Below are 18,148 nucleotides of genomic sequence, written 5' to 3' on the forward strand. Positions count from 1 at the left end.
AAATAATGATTTCTTAATCTACGTGCATAATTCTAAAATGACTTATATTAAAAAACGGATAGAGTACTCTTTATACATAAGAACAGAAATATAAAATACTACTCTACATTTTTAAGAAAAGAAATTTGCTGAGTGAAATATATTTAAAATTTTGCTGGAATAGAGGAATTTTTAAAACCATTTGATCAAAAGTGATCCAAAGAAAACAACACTTGTTGGATATTTACCTATATAACAAACCGTTAGGAATAAACATTCAACATGAAAGCACAATTTGTCAATGGGAGGAGGTCTCTGACTCTAAAGTTGGGATAAGTTCTTTACAAATAAGAAGCATCTCTAAGATTCTAACATTCATAATCTTCAAACTCTTTGTCTTATCTCTCACCTCTTTTGATCAGATGAATTCCCCTGTAAGCAGTTGAAAAATCTTTCCATAGCATTCAATCACAAGCCAATATGATTTTCAAAGAAGGCCAAGCGTCTTCAGCTGCTGGATATGCTCAGACGGTAAAGCGGGTGGAGACCACTCAGATCCCATCATTTCCCCATCTACATCCTCAACCACATACTCCTACAAATGCCAACATCGAAAGTAATAAAAACATAGAATGATACAAAACATGCTAAAAAAAAATCTTACCTTCGTTAGCATTCTTTTAGCGAGAATGTGGTAATGGCGCTGCCAAATACGTTGTCCAACCATAGTTGCAACCAGTACGCTGTAGAATATACCTATAACCGTAAACAAACCGAGAACTACTAATGCCGTTATGAAGAGCAATGGCAATCCGGCTTCCCCTGCACCTCCAAGGCAACCACTACATTCACTAACTGCACTTGCACAACCTTCAGTACATGCGGTGCAATCTGCCCACATACAAATAGTTCCCGGTAGATGGCAGTCTGTGCATATCCTGCATATTAAACGTTTCAATAAATGGGTAGAGTCCGAAAGAAGAGAAAGATGACACACAATATAGACAAGAACCACATAATACTCTACATATTCAGGTAAGTTATCTCTTACGCGACTCTATTATGTGACTAATGGAGGAACAGTTCTAAAAAGAAAATATATATAATTTCATTTATTTAACAAGAAAAGACTGAAAAAATAAGACACAGATAGAAGTATGGTTGAAGGTTATATACCCAGGCTGACAGCAACAGAGACACAGTTCACGGCAAGGCTGAGCTAAGTCATTGCGAACTCTGCGGTCGTAGCAAGTTATGAAGCATCCAGATAGACCCAGCAGAGCAAAGAATAGTAAAGCTCCTGAGCAAAACAAACAAACATCCTCATGAAAATAAATGATACACATGTGTAATTCAAGAATGACAAAATTCTCTAGTAATGAGTTTTCATGAGCTAAGTGAACTATATAATTATAATCTTTGACAGCTCATGTCTAACTTTGCAAACCCCTTAACTTGAGCTAACTGTTAAGTGACAAAAAAAATAAAACTTATTGTAACTACTATATGATCTAGGAATAGTTTGGGATTCATACCACACATGTAATAAAACGTGACTTGGCTGTCAAAACCCCAAATATGACGAAGCCATGATTGCTGGTAACTATCTATGAAATAGACCATGTATGCCAACGCAGCAATCACCTGTGAGAAGATGAGAGTCATTTAGAAAAGCATATAATACAAAATGAAAGAAAAAGTAATGAAACTGAAGAAAGCAAAGATGAGAAGAGGAAAAGAATTACAAGCTGAACAGCAAGAAAGATGGATAAGATGTCACGAGTAACAAAGAAGCGAAACTTCAAGGTCCTCCATTTCCTATCACCAGCACCATGAACTCTCAGATAATACGGAGCCTTGCAAGTCGTGCAGTGTGCAAACGCAAAGCCTTCCTACAAAATCAAACGAGGCCACTCTCAGACTCAGATACTGACTAAACAACACCTCTCTTCAGCTTAGCAGCCTTCAGTAACACAAACGGGCGTGGACCCAAATTAAAAAATGTACCTTTATAGCTCTCCAATGGTCCAAGCAATCACGATGAACATACTTTGAAGTTCCTTTGCATTTACAAGGTGCAATGAAATCCCTACCTGGCATACAAACAAAATTAATCACCATGGAGCAATGAATGAGCTTGTATCAACAAGTAAACTTACACAACACAACCTCTCTCACTTAAAGCACTAGTCTTTGAATCAGTAAACAATAATCTTAAATCAGAACCATTGACGATCAAGCATTCAACAACGATCAGTGGCGAAAAAGCAACGCAACCCATCAAAGGAGAATGCGAATCTAGGGGCATTACCGTCAGATTCAAGGCAGATTCGGCACTGAATCTGTACGCCGTGACCCGCTTCGAGATCGATCTCGGAAGGATCCACCATCGGCGACGGCGGAACCAACGGCGACAATTCCAGTTCGTCCGCCATCAGAGATAGAGATAGTGAGAGAGAGTTGAATGGAGATTCGATCCGATTTCGTTTTGGAGTTTGTATGTTTTGTTGTTGGTTAGGTGATGTGTTGCCGTTAAACCAGTAATTGTGATGTGACCCTGCACCGCTTCTTCGCCGGCCGAAGCTACTTTAATGACTTTTTTGCCCTTCTAGATCATGCAAATTTCACATTAATTAACTGTTAGATTGTGGTAATTAAGATTCTAGCCACTAGGATTATTTTTAGTTACCTTTTAGATAATTCTTTTGTAAGAATAATTGTCTGGGCCAGGCTTTGAACTATGGGCCATTAATAACGGGTCTTAAAAGGTAAGTAAAGAATACTTGAGAGTTGATCTTGTATTAGGAATTGTTAACCTTTTTTTGGCTAAGTGATTTGGTAACCTTTTAAATTAAAGACCAAAAGTATTAAAGCTTCCAAAAAATAATGAGATGTCTGAGCCCGGGTTCGAACCGGGGACCTCTAGTGTGTGAGACTAGCGTGATAACCGACTACACCACCCAGACGTTTTTGTTTAAGGAATTATTGTTAGCTATATATACAAAGGGATAGATTTTGGTTTATGGACATGTACATGGTCTCGATAACGGAGCATGCCAATGTATGCAGGAGGATAGAACATGCCCTTTACGCTCAGCCTCCTGGCTAATCAGATGGTTCCTGGTCTTCTTTGATTAGACTTTGAATGGTAGGTTAGGCTAATGACTAATTTGGTAGCTGGGGGACTTGATGTTTTTCAGAATTACCAGACTTTCAATGCTAGGTTATACTGTTTAAGTTTTAGTTTCATAGTGTTCTTTCTGTCTGTCTTTTAAACAAGGTGTTTATCCCCATATGACTCATTCTGAGAGGGAGGTATGTGCTGAAATTCCTAGTTCTCTTATTCTCTGGAAGTTTCATAGTGTTCTGCTTTGTTCTTCTTGCATGCAAAAGACTTCTCTTACCATGATCATATTAGCTTTTCTGTTTTCCCTTTTGGTTATCCCCATTATGATTCTTCCGTATTCTTTCTACCATATCAAAGACGCATCTGGTTTTGTTAACTACTATATGTCTTTTTTTTCTTTTTTTTTTAACTACTATATGTCATAACTACTGAAAGTCTGTATCTTCATCTGCAGCTGTCTGAAAGTCTGTATCCCGTTTTAAATTGTTTCTTCCTTTACTACCAAAAGTTTTTCAAGACTCTTTCGAAAGCTTCCTGATTATTTCTCTGGGAATAAAGTTGAGTTTCTCTAGCAAAGGTTTTATACACGTCTCCATGTTTTCTTGCTTAAGATTCAATATGTGTTTGGTGGTCCGAAAGGTTTATGTCTTTAAGCCAAACATGTCTTGAAGTTCCTCAGTGAACTGGACATGATTTTGTGTGGTGTTAAGTCGCTGGAAAATGAGTAACTTCTCTTTTATCTGGACCTCGTACGCACGGATAACCGGGTCTGACCCGGATCCGAAGTGTTTCGCGACCCGATACTAAAAATTTAGCGTTCACAAATCGCGATTGGCTGCTAATTTTAATACTAAACCGCTAAATTAAGCTCAGACGCGCGATAGAAGTTACTAACGCCGTCATAACTATATAGAGAACGGATTCTCAAAACTCATTACCCGACAAAAAAAAAAACAAACTCGCTACTGTTCTGCAATGGCGAAAACCCTAGACAAATCCAAGAAGCGCAAATTCGTCAAATCCGATAAAACCAACAAGAAGCAGAAGACCAACCAACCCGAATCCTCAACCACGCCGTACTCCACTTCCAGCTCAAGCTCCGACTCCAGCGACTCCGAATCGGAGCAAGAATTCGACCCGGAAGAGCTCCGGGACCTTCTCCAGCCCTACTCCAAGGACCAGCTCGTCGACCTACTCTGCTCCTCTCCCCAGATCGGATCCTCCATCTACTCCTCCGTCCTCGAAGCCGCCGACCGCGACGTCACCCACCGGAAAATCTTCGTCTACGGCCTTCCCTGGGAGACCACCCGCGAGACTCTCTCCGGAGTCTTCGAAGGCTTCGGAGAGATCGAGGAGTGCACCGTCGTCATAGACAAGAACACTGGCAAAGCCAAAGGCTTCGGGTTCGTCACGTTCACGTCGAGGAGAGGAGCCAGAGAGGCGCTCAAGGAGCCCAAGAAGAGGATTCTCAGTAGAACCGCGACGTGCCAGCTGGCTGCGATGGGCCCTGCTGGGTCGGGGAAGGGGCAGGAACAGACTGGTCCTGTGAAGATTAGTTTGGGACAGGCTCAGCAGCAGCAGCAGGTGTTTAACGGTGGTGGAATGGCTGCTGCGTCGCCGTTTATGATTGGGAACCAGTTCCATCCGGTTTATGGAGGTGGGATGATGGCGAATCCAGCTTTAGCGGTGGCTGCTGGTGGAGGAGGGTACATGTATCCGATGTTGGCTAGTGCGTTGGGTCAGATGGGTGGGATTGGTGATCCGGGAGCACTCGGGGCTTACTTTAGAGGAGGTCAGAGTCTTCCTAGTGCTTATTCGGATTCGGATACTGGGAGAAAAGGGAGTGGTAAAGATTCAGAAGCTGCTGGTGGTTCGTTTCAGGGGTACGCGAACTATTAATGGTACGCTTACTTGTTGCTTAGCTATTAGGCTTATTAAGCAGATAAGATTGGTTAAGGTTGTTGAGGTAGTTAAGCATTGTCATTAACGGCCTAAATGAATATTTACTTGGACTGCTTTTCAAGATTTTGATGACAAGATGATGTGTCGTGCGACACGACCAAGATTTTGTTTTTGTTTATTTTCATACCGTTTCAGTCTCTATTTGGTTTTTGGTTTTCCTTTATTCTTTTTTACAGCTTCTGGTTTTGCTATTTTTGTGAGTTCAATTTCATTTTATTATTGGTTTTGTAAGATTGGTGATGGCGGCGGGGATGAAAGTTGTTTGAGCTTTGTTTTCATTCAGTTGCATATTTTGTTTTGTTTATTGGCTTATTTGGGGGTTTTTTAGTGTTGCATTGAGTTTTATGATTTGATCGTGCACCTGGTTTTGGTATTAATGTCTTCATATTAACAGTCACACTGAAGCATGAGCTGCTCGTGATGTTTCTCATTATAGCCTCTCTAGTTTTTTTTTTTTTTTTTAAATATAATTTTGATGTTTGTTTGCCCCTTTGGTTTCTTTTGTTTTCATTTTGGTTTCCATCTGTTGGTTTGTTTTTTTTTGTCTTATGTTTTTGATGTTTGGTTTGTTTTCTTGAACTCGAACTTTGCAGATGATGTGAGCTGAGCATGAGAATGATAAAACATGTGGGTTCTGTGATTTCTATTTTGCGTTGTCTTTCTCCCATCTCCGTTTCTTCTGTTTCCCTTTGTCTTTATTGATATTTGTATCAAGTCAGTATACTCGTTTTAGTTTTTTTTTTTTGTATGTTTCGGTTTTATTTGACCATTTACTTTCACTTTTGTCGCATGCAGTTTGATAAACAGTCTGTCGGTTACTCATCTAATTTTTCTATAAAGCCGTTTTGTGTATGTTCCTGAGGAGTTCCATGGAGTTTACTTTGGATCATATGAGTTCTCAGATGACCAAGCCTTCTTTTTTCTGTTATGCTTGCATTGTTCGATCTAAGTGAGCGGACACCACCACGGGGTTGAAAATTCTTTTAATACTTTATGATAGCTAAATTGAACCCTTGAAATTGTTTTATATATTTGATGACCTTAGATAGATATGCATATATGATAGATATCTAAGATTGGCTGATGAACAAGGAGCTGCAATAGAACACAGTAAACAAAGGTCTTTTTGATTCATGGAACAACAGAGATTACAGTGGAAGCTAAAGAAGCTGGTGATGATGCCTTAAGACTCTCTTCAGGTAAAACCCACAAGAAGTTTTTGATATTTTGAATCTAAAATGTTAGAAGATCAAAGCGGTTGGGTTGTTTACTTCTTCCTCTTCTTTGGTGGCTGTAGCGCCTCTTCCTCCTCATCTTCTTCCTCTTCTTCCTCCACCTCCTCTTCCTCTTCTTCTTCACCACCATCGTCATCCTCCTCTTCCTCATCATCATCATCATCATTGTTCTCATTTTCGTCGTCATCATCATCATCGTCATTGTCGTCACCCCCTTCAGGTTCATCGTCATCATCATCACCATCTCCAGCTTCACCATTCTCACCAGGACCACTTGCTGATCCTTTCTTGGTCTCCTCTACTTCTTCTGCATCACCGCCTTCTTCTTCGTCTTCCCCTCCATCATCATCACCACTATCACCGTCTTCATTGTTTCCATTGCCTTCCTCTGCATCAACAACCTCGTCTCCGTTCTCTTTAACATCACCCTCCAAGGCAGCGACCTGCAGTTTCATATCCCAGTTTAATCAAAACAAACAATCTATTGTTCAAGTAATAAATAATACGATTCTAAACTGGGCCGAGAAATGCTGAGCTGGGGTCATGGGCTTCTCTTCCTCTTGTAGCACAAAAAGATTATTAATCTAGAAGTAGCATAATATGTGGAATATACCTTTTTGATATTTATTAGGCCCCACAACGTGTATATATTTTAAATAATTTTATCTTTATTCTCCTCATTGAAAAGCAACCGTCCTCAACTAAAATAGCTATTATTATACACCCTTCCAATATTAAATTAGATTTATTTAATTTCTCCAACCACCCATTCCAACGCTTGAAGTCGGTCAAGATAGTTTTGTACAGTATATACAATGTCCAATTTATGTGAAAACGATAAATACATGAACCCATCATATACAAGAAATTATCGTTTTCATCAAATCAATTATTTATTTGGTTTAAAATCAACTATAAATATTTATTTAACATATAAAAAAAAATTGGTTCATGTGAGAGTACTTTTAAACTCTTTTTGGGTCTAATACTATTAAATTTTTTTTGTTAATAATTAATAAGTAACAGAAATGTTAAAGAGAAAAAGTTCGGTAAAGACAGAGAGAGAGACTTGCCTGAGCGAGGAGCTCTACGAAAGAGGAAAGCACAGTAGCCGTTAGAGTCGAAGCGGTGAGCTTTAGCATCGAAGCGCTATCAAGCACCAAGGACGACCACAATCCTTGTTCCTCCCACTCCATTATGTCCCTTCTTTTGTTAGCTAGCTCTGTTGTTCAATGAAATCGTTAGATCTGCCAATAGCAATTACATATATGTAGAAAGAGGACACCAGGAACAACTATAACACATATGAGAGAGGAACACAAAAGTTCTGAAATTTTAACAACATACAAAACAGAACATGTTTGTGTTACAAAAATAAACAAAACAGAACATGTTAACAGAAGAAAAACAAAATTAAGTTTAGAACAAGAAATAGAGAAGAACGTACCGGAAGAAAAAGGAAAGAGAGACTAGAAGAGATAAGCTCTGTTCATGAATGAAAGAGTGTTTTGAGATTTTGTGTGATCAATGAAGAGTTTTCAGAAACTCAGATATAGAGAGAAGAGAGAGAGTGTTCGAAGCTGCCCGTAGTTGTTACTAAGCATCCTCCGGGCACAACGGGCAGGAACTCTTATGTGAGTCATCTTCAAGTTGACATGCCCGAACCTGCCACGTAAGCCAAACAAGTGTGGGTTATGTCATTCATATTATGCCGACCAAGATCTTCTCCTCTTGTATGTAATAATGTATCTATCTATGAATTATAATCTTAGTCAATTGGTTAAGTAAAGAAAAGCTTTTTTGTAACAAAGAGAACATATTCTCCTCTTCTCCTAGACTTTTCCTGATTTTTTAATTGTTCTTATTTCCATTTATGCTTTCCCAAAAACATCTCCATCGTTCATATTATCCTTCTCCTTTAACCACCATCATCTCTCCTAGTACTAAAGAGTCTCTCACATGCCACGTCGTCATATTCTCACTAATGATGTTCATGGAACTTACATAGCAATACAACATACTAAAGCAGTAAAGAGTAAAACTTTTGTTGGTTTACCTCAAATCTCTACGTTTGGTAAGTATTATTGTACACTGTCTTTTAGTTAGATCATCACCAGTAATCCCGGCAAGAACACAGCCCATTTTTGAAATGGTGAAACCTTGTGGCGTCTCTCACTATTATCTCCCTTCCCACAAGCTTGGAGATAAACTTTATAGCCGTATGACAATCATTACACACTCTCAGATTCTTCATGATCCTTAACGTGGCTTTATCCGGTGTGCTAATCAGCCCAAACGCTATCGCTAGCTTCTCGCTATGGTGCCTTAGAATCTGCTCCTTAACCTCTTCTTCGAGGTCGTGCAGCACAGAAGCAGTGTCGGGAACATAACCCATTTTCTTGATCTCGTCCCATATCTTCTTCATGGTCACGTAGATCTCCTTCTTCTGCGGATGAACCCCGTCTTCCACTCCAAAGACGTGGACTTTACGCTTCACTTCGATCCAGCTAAAACCTTGCTCCTTCTTCACTCTCCCATCTTTCATCGACTTCCTTATCTTCGCGGATTCGTCCCATTTCCCGCAAGCTGAGTATAAGTTAGCCAAGGCTGAGTACGCTCCGCTGTTCTCTGGCTCGATTCGAAGCAGCCTCTCTGCTGCAACTTTCCCAAGATCGACGTTCTTGTGAACCCTGCAAGCAGAGAGCAGTGACCCCCACGTCACTACATCCGCCTCAACGGGCATCTTCTCGATGAACTCGTACGCTTCCTGCAGCAAACCAGCGCGTCCGAACAGGTCCACCATACACGCGTAGTGGCTAAGCGTAGGCTCAATCTTATTCACGCTCTTCATCATGTCAAAGTACCGACGCCCTTCGTCCACCAAACCAGCGTGAGTGCAAGCGGAGAAAACACCAACATACGTTATGTGATCAGGCCTTAGTCTCTCCGTCAGCATAGTCTCAAAGAGCTCGAGAGCTTCCTCCGCGTGGCCGTGCTGTCCCAGCGCGATTATCATCGACGTCCACGACACTGTATCCCTCTCGCAGCGTATCAACTCAAACGCCCGCCTCGCGGACGCAATGCTGCCTGCCTTAGCGTACATCGTTATCAACGCGTTGCTGACTGAAACCGAATACACTTCCCCTGACTTCACAGCGCTCCCGTGGATCTGCTCGCCGTGACTCAAAGATGCTAAGCTCGACGCTACGCTTAGCATCGCCGCGAGCGTGTAACCGTTTGGTCTCTGCCCTCCTTCTTCTCCAACCATTGATCTGAAAAGGCTTATCGCTTCGCCGTACAAACCGTGCTGCTCGTATCCAACGATCATAGCGGTCCACGCAACTACGTCGCGGTCTTTCAACGAGTCGAATATAACCTTAGCTTGGTTCATATCTCCAAGCTTGATGTACCCATCGAGCAAAGCTGTAAGGCCTTCGATCTTGAGATCAGCGTGGCCTCTCTGTTCAACGAGCCTCCTCGCAGTGTCAACCCCTCCACACCTCGAGTACATAGAGATCATAGCGTTCAACACAATCCCAGAGATATCAAACCCTGTTGCAACGATATGAGAATGAATCTGCTTACCAACACTAAGCTTCTCAAGATTTGCACAAGCGGATAACACACTAGAGAGAGTGAACCTATCCGGCGACAACAGAGAGGAGGACTCTCTAAGCATCTTTGAAAACGTATCTAAAGCTCTGAGGTCGTACCCGCGCTGATTGTAACCAGCGATCATAGAGTTCCAAGTGACGATATCCTTCTCAGCCATTCGCTCAAACTGAGCCGTGGCAAGATCAATCTCACCAACCTGCATGTACAAAGCAATCACAGCGTTCAAGCTTGATACATCTCTAACCACCATTCGATCGAAAACAACTCTAGCCGTCATTGAATCACCGCATTTCGTATACATGCTAAGCAGCGAGTTCGAAACCGAGACGTTACTCGAAAGTCCAAGCTTGAGGACGAAAGTGTGAACCTTTCTACCTGTTTCCACACACCCGGTGGCAGCAACCGACGCAAGAACGTTCGTGAGCGTGTACTGCGTCGGCGCAACCCCACCTTCCTCCTTCATCATCATCTCACCCATAGTTCTTACAGCCTTTCGGTACAGGCCTATCTTCTTGAACCCTACGATCATCGTGGTCCACGAGACAGAATCCTTATTCGGCATTTGATCGAAGAACTCTCGTGCGGAGCTCATGTCTCCTCGTTTGGCGTAGGCGGAGAGAACCGTGTTCCATGAGAAAGCGGTTCTCAGAGGCATTTCGTCGAACAGTTTGCGTGCGTGGAGAGCGTTGCCGGTTTTTGAGTAGACGTTGATTAGATTGTTGATGAGGTAGACGCTGAAGAAGAGGCCTGATTTGATGACGCGGCAATGGACCAGTTGAGCTGTGAAACGGGCATTATTGGACTTGAGAGGAGTTTGAAGGAGATTGGTGCAGAGTTCTAATAGAGTATGTGACGAAGGTGGAACATGAGCATCCATCATTGGGACGCTGACAGAGATATAAACGTACAACTTCAGAAGTGTTCTGTAGGAAAATCTCTAATAAAGGTGACAAGTTTGCGTTTCAAATGTTGAACGTGGCGCTAAAGGAAAAAGAGTGAAAAAAATTTGTATTCTTTTTCTGAAGTCAAGAGTGAAATCTACTCTATTAAAATAGAAGTCACAACATCATTTCATGTGTGATTTTTTAAGTTGGACCATTCCTTAAAAAAAAACTTAAATGAATTTTTTTATACATATTTGAATTATTCTAACTATTCTAAGAAAATCAAATAGATATTCCTATATTTTCTCTTAATTACATTTGAATAAAATCTTTTCATATCTTTTTTTACAATATAAATATGTATTTCGTATTTATTTAAAATATAAATGTTTATTTTGTTTTTCACTTGACAAACCTTTTAAATAATATATTAATTTCGTAATTATTTAAAATATTAATTTATATTTCATTTTTTACTAAAATAAACCTTTTAAGTATGTAATTAATTTTTTGATTATATTAAACTCATGTACAATTTTTATTAATTTATGATATTAATTTAACATAATATTTTCAATTAAGTCTCTCATCTCTAATATTTAAGATTTGTTAATTTAGAATTTTGTACCACACTGCTGAAAATATGCTATCAATATGAATGATCGGTCTAGAAATGCTATTTTGAAAGTACATTCCTTTTTTGTTATTATAGTGGCCGGTTTAGTTTTATTTTCAATAATAGAAGTATATGGCTACTTTGTTTACAAAAAAAAAAGATAATTAAGTTTATTTTTATATAGACCATATCTATATATTATTCATTAATATATATTTTTTTGTTTCTTTTATCTTGTGCAATAGATATTGTACCAATTTATGTCATTAACATAAATGACAGATGAATGATTGAAAAAAATATCTTTCATGTGATTATTTTGTTTTCAGTGTGTTTATTATCAAATTTAGTTGTAAGTTTAAGTGTTAATTATATAACATGATGTATGATGGATGAATAATTTCAAATAAAAGTTTAACATTGAAAATTTCATTGTAAATAATCCAAGAGTTTTGGGATTAAAAAAGTCTAACACCAATAGACAACATAAGAAACCTCAAAAACATAGATAATAATGAGAAAATTCATGTTTACAAGATCAAAAACAAACACAATGCATTACAATTTCCGATTTAATAATTTAAATGAAGCGGACGTGTTATAAAGTACGGTACTTAATATAGGTTATTCAGTCAAAGATTAAATTCATACAAATAATTCGATCAACATATATGTATGACCAAAACCTAAAATACAAGTATAATCATATAGAAATTAGCATTTAAGTTAATATAAAATTGAACAGAATTTGTCGTAAATATCATATAATTTAAGGTTTTAGTTAGTGTTCATGTTTTAATAAAAGATATCACTAATAATTTGAAACACTAAATTAAATAACTGCATGCAAACTATAAAAATTGTTGGTTTTAAAAATATTAAATTAAACTATTAGTAATATAGTAAATGTTAAATCAAATATTTATATATATAAAAATGAAAAATAATCACCCGCACGGTTGTGCGGGTCGATATCTAGTTTTTTGTTAAAGGTGTCGACAATGCGTTTCAAATGTTGAACCATTAAGTTCAATCTTTGTTCGTGTTAAATGATATTGCTATCTTAATCAAAACTCGCTAGGTTATTAATATGCTAATCATATGGTTTTTTTATCCAAAAAAAAATCATATGATTTAGTATCATTTAATTTAGTGTTTAAGTTACATATAATGTTTATGCGAGATATATTGCTTGGACATACAATTTTGGTTCAATCTGATTCAGTTGGTTAGCTTATACTTTGTATATTAATTGAGAAATATTACAGCATTGTTTTGTAAGTTGTAATAACCGTAGGCATGAACACGAGTTGAACTCATGCAGTTTGGGTATCTAACATTAATATTAGAGTAATTGCAGTGTTTTGAAACCCGACATGGATCTGCAGTTTAACCAATAAACCCAGTGACCCAGAAAAAATCCGGTTTGAGTTTTATGAAAAACTCATTATTTAGAAATCCGCAAAAACCCGTAAAACCCTGGAACCCGATACCGGTTGAACCACGATTGAACCAATAAATAACTTTTACTCTTTTTTTAGTTTTTAGTTTATGTTTTATATTCTAAGTTTTCAATTGAAAAGTTAGGTGCTGACAAAAAAAAAGTTAAGTTTTTTCTTTTCAGTTTTATATTTGTAATTTATAGATTTTAATGAAGATTTTTCACTATGCCACCTAAAAAAAATGAAGTGAACGATGATAGAGAAAATCAAAATTAGTTGATGTGATTTGGTGTTAGTTTATTTCTGTTATTGACAATTTATTACAAATGATCTTTTACTTTTAGTTTATTTTGAATTTGAAGTTAATTTATTATTCACATTAGATATTTAAATATTTGTGAGTTTTATATCTTGATTTTTTTAGATGTTATAACTCTTACTTTGTTAAATAAAATTTTAAATAGTCTAAACTATTTTTTTTGATATTTTGCATGTCAAATGAAAATAAAAATATAAAAACTAAAGTTAAATATTTGTTAAATACTTTTTAAACATAAAGTATATACATATCCAAACTATTATTTTATGTTTTAAAAAATATTTAGAAAATATTAAACTTTAGTTTTTATATATTTATTTTCATAGCTGATAGATTATTATATAATAAAATTAATTTATTTATTAATCCGCGGTTCATCTGTGGTCGACCCAGTAATCTAGCGACCCGGTAAGTCGTCCGGTTCAGTGTCCGGGCCGGGTTTAAAAACATTGACCACTAGATTAAATTATTTTTAAAAAATTAAGATCGAAAATTATTTTTATTATTTAAAGGCCTGAAACTCATGCTTCTACAACTTTTTATTAGGGTCCGCCTGCCTGTCGATAATATCAAACAGAGTAGCTAAACTTTTTTAATACTTTTTAACTGTTTTAAACTTACAAATTTCTGAATTCTACTATTTGATATCAAAAATAAGTATTTGAAAATTTGAAATAAATTCGGGACGAGCAACGAAACACTAGGAACGAGTAATTGTCTAGCCCTAGTTAATATAAAGTTCTTGTCTCGTCGTATAAAAAGATCAAAGAGTCGTATTCATTATGGTCAAACTCATAAATAGTAAATATCTAACGAACTTTGATAATCTTTCTTGCGCTCTCTAACGCCGACGAGCCACCGCGAAAACATCAACCACTCAATGCCGCCGCCGTCGCCCTCGTTTTCTTCACTTCCCGTCGAAATCGTCTTGGAAATCTTAGCTCGCGTCCCGAAACGCTTTCACCCGATCCTCTCTTGCGTCTCCAAGACCTTCCGCAGTCTTCTTCATTCGCCGGAGATACACAAGACTCGCTCTCTCCTCCGCAGAGACTCGCTCTTCATCTGCTTCGTCGAAAAAACAGATCAACAATGGTTCACTCTCCGCAGAGCCGAGAATAACAACCCGACAGAAGAGAAGAACCACTTCGTCTCCATCGACCTCGCGTTCCCTTGTGAGACCGAGAAAGAGCCCTCCGTCGTCGCCATAGGGGCGGAGATCTTCTTTATCTGCGGATCGTTCTATCCTTCGTCGGCCATGTGGGTTCTTGATTCAAGAACCGGGACGTTTCGCCGAGGACCTAGCTCGAGAGCTGCTAGGTTATGCAAAAGCGTCGGGGTGGTCGGGAGCAAGGTGTACGTGATCGGGAGCTATAGAGACGACGAGATACACGTGGAGGCTTTTGACACGAAGACGAACACGTGGGAGCTAGCGCCGGTTCCTGAGGATCAAGATTGGTGGAGTTCGGATGCGACCGTGTCGTTAAACAGGAAAGTCTGTGCGTTACATTTCTCTAGCGATGCTAATTGCTACGATACTAGAGACGGGTCTTGTGAGAGTTTAGATTTGCCTAAGGGTGAACGGTTGTGGAGAAGTAGAACGGGTGGTTATGTGATGAACAATGTGCTCTACGTTTATTACGCTAGGTTCGGGTTGATGTGGTATGACTCTGAGATGAGGCTATGGAGAGTGGTTAATGGTTTGAGTCATCTCAACAAGGTCCGGTCTGTTGCAATGGCGGAGTATTATGGAAAGTTGGCGTTCTTGTGGGAAGATGGTGTGAGTGGTGAAACTAAGGAGGTTTGGTGTAGAATGATTGCTTTGGAGAGGAGTGAAAGAGGGGTTCGTGGGATAGCTGAAGCGTCTCAACTTCTGGGGAGCGTCCCTCGTGGCTATATACTGCAGCATTGTCTCTATGTTTCAGATTAGAGAGAGTAGTGTGTCCCTCGTAGCTATAGATAAAATGTCCTTATATGAACTACTTTGTTATAGATCCACCAGCCTTATATGAACTTTAGACATGTGCTTTTGTCATAGGATCTCATTGATTAAGCCAAGGATGTTTCTTTACATTCCTACTTCTATGTTTAAGTTTTGATTGTCAGATACATGGACTTGTCCTCTATATTTTCAGCAGTAGTAGCATATTCAATTCTTGAACTCTTGCTTTCTACAACTATTTTTTATGATATTAGATTTGTAGATTCTCTCACATATAGTGGTTGCTACTTGCAAACACTGGAACTGGACTATGTGCTCTGTTTATGTTAGTGATTAAAAAATTCCCACGAATTATATCCCATGTCCTGAAAGTAGTTACAATAAGATGGTTTGATATCTTTGGAACTAACTTGTGTCTCACGTTTCCTTAAAAATGCTAGCTTCGTTTTGCAATGATCTTAATATTGATGCAAAACCGAATATACTAGAGGATCAGTTGTTACTGTTGAACAATAGTGAAAGATCATTTTATTAGGTTAATAAAGACCATTGTGTTTTACTATGACCTGGCTCCCAAAGTCTCCGATAGCTGCTGTGAGTTTTTCTTCTTCTTAATTTTATCTTTGATTAAATAATGGGAAATTGGGTTCAATAACATTTAAAAAAAAAACATAATTCACTATCTAACTAAAATACCTATATACCACCTTCCCTCCTCTTTTATCTTCCCCTATTTCTAAAAATCTAATTACCTTTTTTTTTTATTATTCCACAAATAAATCCATAAATAATTTGATTTTGTAGCTGATCCGGTGAGAGCTCACCATTTGCTTGTATTCACTCAACACCGGCTTAGATTGTAGTAATGTTTTTTTTTCCTTAACAAATTGTAAGTCAACCACACAAGCGTGGTTGAGTTGTACGATCAAAACCGAACCTAAATAACCAAAATCTAACCAAAACTTTTAAATATACGAATAATTCTATATTTTTATATCTAAAATAACCGAACAGACCACATCGAACCGAACGAACACTAGAATATATAAAATATTAATTATCATACTATTAGTTGAAAATATACTTAAGTGAAAACATTATAATTTAATTGGTTCTACAATGTGCATGTCAAATGTGACTCATTTCCACATAGGATTATTCTCTTAAAACTTGCCGACATGGCTAATGCAAGATTAACTTAACTAAATCATTATTAATTACCGCAATTTCAATCTCGATTCATGTTAAATCATGTTATCCTAATCAAAACTTGCTAAGTTATTAAGATGTTAATCATTTGGTTTAATATGATATTATAATTTTGATGCATATTTTAAATATATACTTATCATATATTTTTAATTCGAACCACACATATACTTATCATTTAATTTATTGTTTAAGTTACATATAATGTTTATGTGATATATATGGTTGGGATACATAATTTTGGTATTTTTGTGTATTTAAGAATTACTTGGTAAATAATACTCAAATAAAAAAAGACATGAAAGTTTATTTTGTTTACTCTTTTAAGGAGAAAACTAGATTTTGACCCGCGCTTAAAAAGCGCGGATTTGTTTTCGAAATTAAATAATGTTTTTAAATGAATTTCTATATAATATAGTGTATAGGTTTGACGCGAATCGAACCGTACTAAACTGAAAAAACCGAAAGCAAAAGTGAACTGAATTTCATAAATAACATAACATATCATATATCTTTAAAACCAGAAAATTGAAACCGGACTGGGAATCAAATGGACACCTGAATTTTAAAAATAAAATTATGTGCTTACAATTATTAATAAAATTAAATTTATGATTGCTAAAATAGACGTGAGAATAATATTAATTTTATTAATAGGTCTAAGAGAATTTAATATTGTTGTGCATGTGTCATTTATAAAGGATATCTGGAATGCATAACATTATTCTGCATGTATAATATTAATTTTATTAATAGGTTTAAGTGAATTTAATATTATTATGCGTGTGTCGTTACAATATAATTCTTTAATTTTAAATAATTAATAACTCTATATGCAATTATTCATGAATTATAAAATAAATCGCTATTTTGAATATCAATAAAAAGTCATTTATTGTTCTTGATAGAATGCAATAATATGTTTTTAATCAAAGAAGTTCATTATATTATTAATGTAATAAAAACATATTTTTAAATTAATAAATAGCATGCAATATATTTTAAAAAGGATTATGTGTGATATACTCATTTAAATACCTTGCAATGCGGGAATATATTGGTGAGGAGGTTACGGAAGTTGAAAATATATTGTTTATAGATTTTGTTAACAAAGAGTTAAGAAGAATATAATATGTGTTAGAATTGGGAAGGGATATGTACATAGCAATATATGCGGTTGCAGTAGTGCTTTTAAATTAAAGATAAAATCATATGTGGTTGTTATAGTGGTTAACTCACAGTAAAAATTGGATAAATATACATAATAATATTATTGAGTAATGTAGTGTTACAAATATATAAGATAAGATCAAAATAAAAATTAAATCTAATGAAAGGGTCCAACAACTTTGCATAAGTAGATTTTTTCAGAATGTTTCTCTTTTAATAGTATAGATACGAGAGTTACTCTAAATAATTATTTGTACATATTATAAGAATAAAACTGAACAAAAACACGAGTCTCTCGATATAGGAACATTACCTACTTTTCACTATAACAAAAAGTGTATTCTGCAAGAAGTAACCGATAATATCAAGTCGAGTAGCTAATTTTTAATACTTTTTAATTGTTTTATACTTACAAATTTCTCAATTCTAGTACTTGGTATCCGACTTGAAAACAATGAATACTTGAAAATTTAAAACAAATACGGGAAGAGTAAAACGTGTATTGAGTAATTCTCCGCAGCCCTAGGGCCCCTACCCCTAGTTATACAAAGTTCTAGTCTCGTCGTATAAAAAGATAAAAGAGTCGTATTCATTTGTGTCAAACTTTCCCTAAATAGTCAATATCTAAAGTCTCGTATCCATTCATTCGCG

At 36.8% G+C, this 18,148-nt stretch overlaps 5 protein-coding genes and 1 non-coding gene across 7 annotated transcripts; 2 read left to right on the top strand and 4 right to left on the bottom strand.

Annotated features, from left to right (window-relative positions):
- Window positions 1-168: 168 nt before the first annotated feature.
- Window positions 169-2,565, bottom strand: LOC103842479. The gene is made up of 7 exons (XM_009119102.3): window positions 2,291-2,565; window positions 1,987-2,072; window positions 1,725-1,871; window positions 1,515-1,623; window positions 1,156-1,279; window positions 644-917; window positions 169-574 (listed from the first exon to the last, which is right to left on the bottom strand). The coding sequence occupies exons 1-7, from the start codon at window positions 2,412-2,414 to the stop codon at window positions 467-469; spliced, it is 972 nt and encodes a 323-aa protein (XP_009117350.2). The 5' UTR covers window positions 2,415-2,565; the 3' UTR covers window positions 169-466.
- Window positions 2,566-2,871: 306 nt separating this feature from the next.
- TRNAV-CAC lies at window positions 2,872-2,945 on the bottom strand. The gene has a single exon. It is a non-coding gene; the product is annotated as a tRNA-Val (tRNA).
- A 95-nt stretch (window positions 2,946-3,040) lies between these two features.
- LOC103842480 (UBP1-associated proteins 1A) lies at window positions 3,041-5,971 on the top strand. Of its 2 annotated transcripts, none has more exons than XM_033279516.1 (2): window positions 3,041-5,007; window positions 5,864-5,971. In XM_033279516.1, the coding sequence occupies exon 1, from the start codon at window positions 4,082-4,084 to the stop codon at window positions 5,003-5,005; it is 924 nt and encodes a 307-aa protein (XP_033135407.1). In that variant the 5' UTR covers window positions 3,041-4,081; the 3' UTR covers window positions 5,006-5,007; window positions 5,864-5,971. The 2 variants fall into 2 exon arrangements, with proteins under 2 accessions (XP_033135407.1, XP_009117351.1); XM_009119103.3 differs by having other exon boundaries at window positions 3,942-5,007; window positions 5,662-5,920.
- Window positions 5,972-6,131: 160 nt separating this feature from the next.
- Window positions 6,132-7,986, bottom strand: LOC103842481 (phosphopantothenoylcysteine decarboxylase subunit VHS3). The gene is made up of 3 exons (XM_009119105.3): window positions 7,751-7,986; window positions 7,377-7,525; window positions 6,132-6,746 (listed from the first exon to the last, which is right to left on the bottom strand). The coding sequence occupies exons 2-3, from the start codon at window positions 7,497-7,499 to the stop codon at window positions 6,336-6,338; spliced, it is 534 nt and encodes a 177-aa protein (XP_009117353.1). The 5' UTR covers window positions 7,500-7,525; window positions 7,751-7,986; the 3' UTR covers window positions 6,132-6,335.
- LOC103842482 (pentatricopeptide repeat-containing protein At2g22070) lies at window positions 7,753-13,088 on the bottom strand. The gene is made up of 2 exons (XM_009119106.2): window positions 8,360-13,088; window positions 7,753-7,968 (listed from the first exon to the last, which is right to left on the bottom strand). The coding sequence occupies exon 1, from the start codon at window positions 10,796-10,798 to the stop codon at window positions 8,414-8,416; it is 2,385 nt and encodes a 794-aa protein (XP_009117354.2). The 5' UTR covers window positions 10,799-13,088; the 3' UTR covers window positions 7,753-7,968; window positions 8,360-8,413.
- An 891-nt stretch (window positions 13,089-13,979) lies between these two features.
- Window positions 13,980-17,966, top strand: LOC103842483 (F-box/kelch-repeat protein At2g44630). The gene has a single exon (XM_009119107.3). It carries the CDS (start codon window positions 14,060-14,062, stop codon window positions 15,104-15,106), a length of 1,047 nt encoding a protein of 348 aa, XP_009117355.1. The 5' UTR covers window positions 13,980-14,059; the 3' UTR covers window positions 15,107-17,966.
- The last annotated feature ends 182 nt before the right edge of the window (window positions 17,967-18,148 follow it).

This window comes from Brassica rapa, chromosome A09 (genome assembly GCF_000309985.2).
Source record: "Brassica rapa cultivar Chiifu-401-42 chromosome A09, CAAS_Brap_v3.01, whole genome shotgun sequence".
Lineage (NCBI taxonomy): Eukaryota > Viridiplantae > Streptophyta > Magnoliopsida > Brassicales > Brassicaceae > Brassica > Brassica rapa.

Bases quoted from the DNA above. Each gene is read 5' to 3' on its own strand.
- LOC103842479 (XM_009119102.3), bottom strand. From the start codon at position 2,414: ATGGCGGACGAACTGGAATTGTCGCCGTTGGTTCCGCCGTCGCCGATG. The intron at 1,624-1,724 runs GTAATTCTTTTC...ATCTTCTCACAG, and splicing joins TCTTTCTTGCTGTTCAGCTT to GTGATTGCTGCGTTGGCATA. The intron at 1,280-1,514 runs GTATGAATCCCA...TGTTTTGCTCAG, and splicing joins CACGTTTTATTACATGTGTG to GAGCTTTACTATTCTTTGCT.
- LOC103842481 (XM_009119105.3), bottom strand. From the start codon at position 7,499: ATGGAGTGGGAGGAACAAGGATTGTGGTCGTCCTTGGTGCTTGATAGC. The intron at 6,747-7,376 runs GCAAGTCTCTCT...ATGAAACTGCAG, and splicing joins TCGTAGAGCTCCTCGCTCAG to GTCGCTGCCTTGGAGGGTGA.
- LOC103842480 (XM_033279516.1), top strand. From the start codon at position 4,082: ATGGCGAAAACCCTAGACAAATCCAAGAAGCGCAAATTCGTCAAATCC.
- LOC103842482 (XM_009119106.2), bottom strand. From the start codon at position 10,798: ATGATGGATGCTCATGTTCCACCTTCGTCACATACTCTATTAGAACTC.
- LOC103842483 (XM_009119107.3), top strand. From the start codon at position 14,060: ATGCCGCCGCCGTCGCCCTCGTTTTCTTCACTTCCCGTCGAAATCGTC.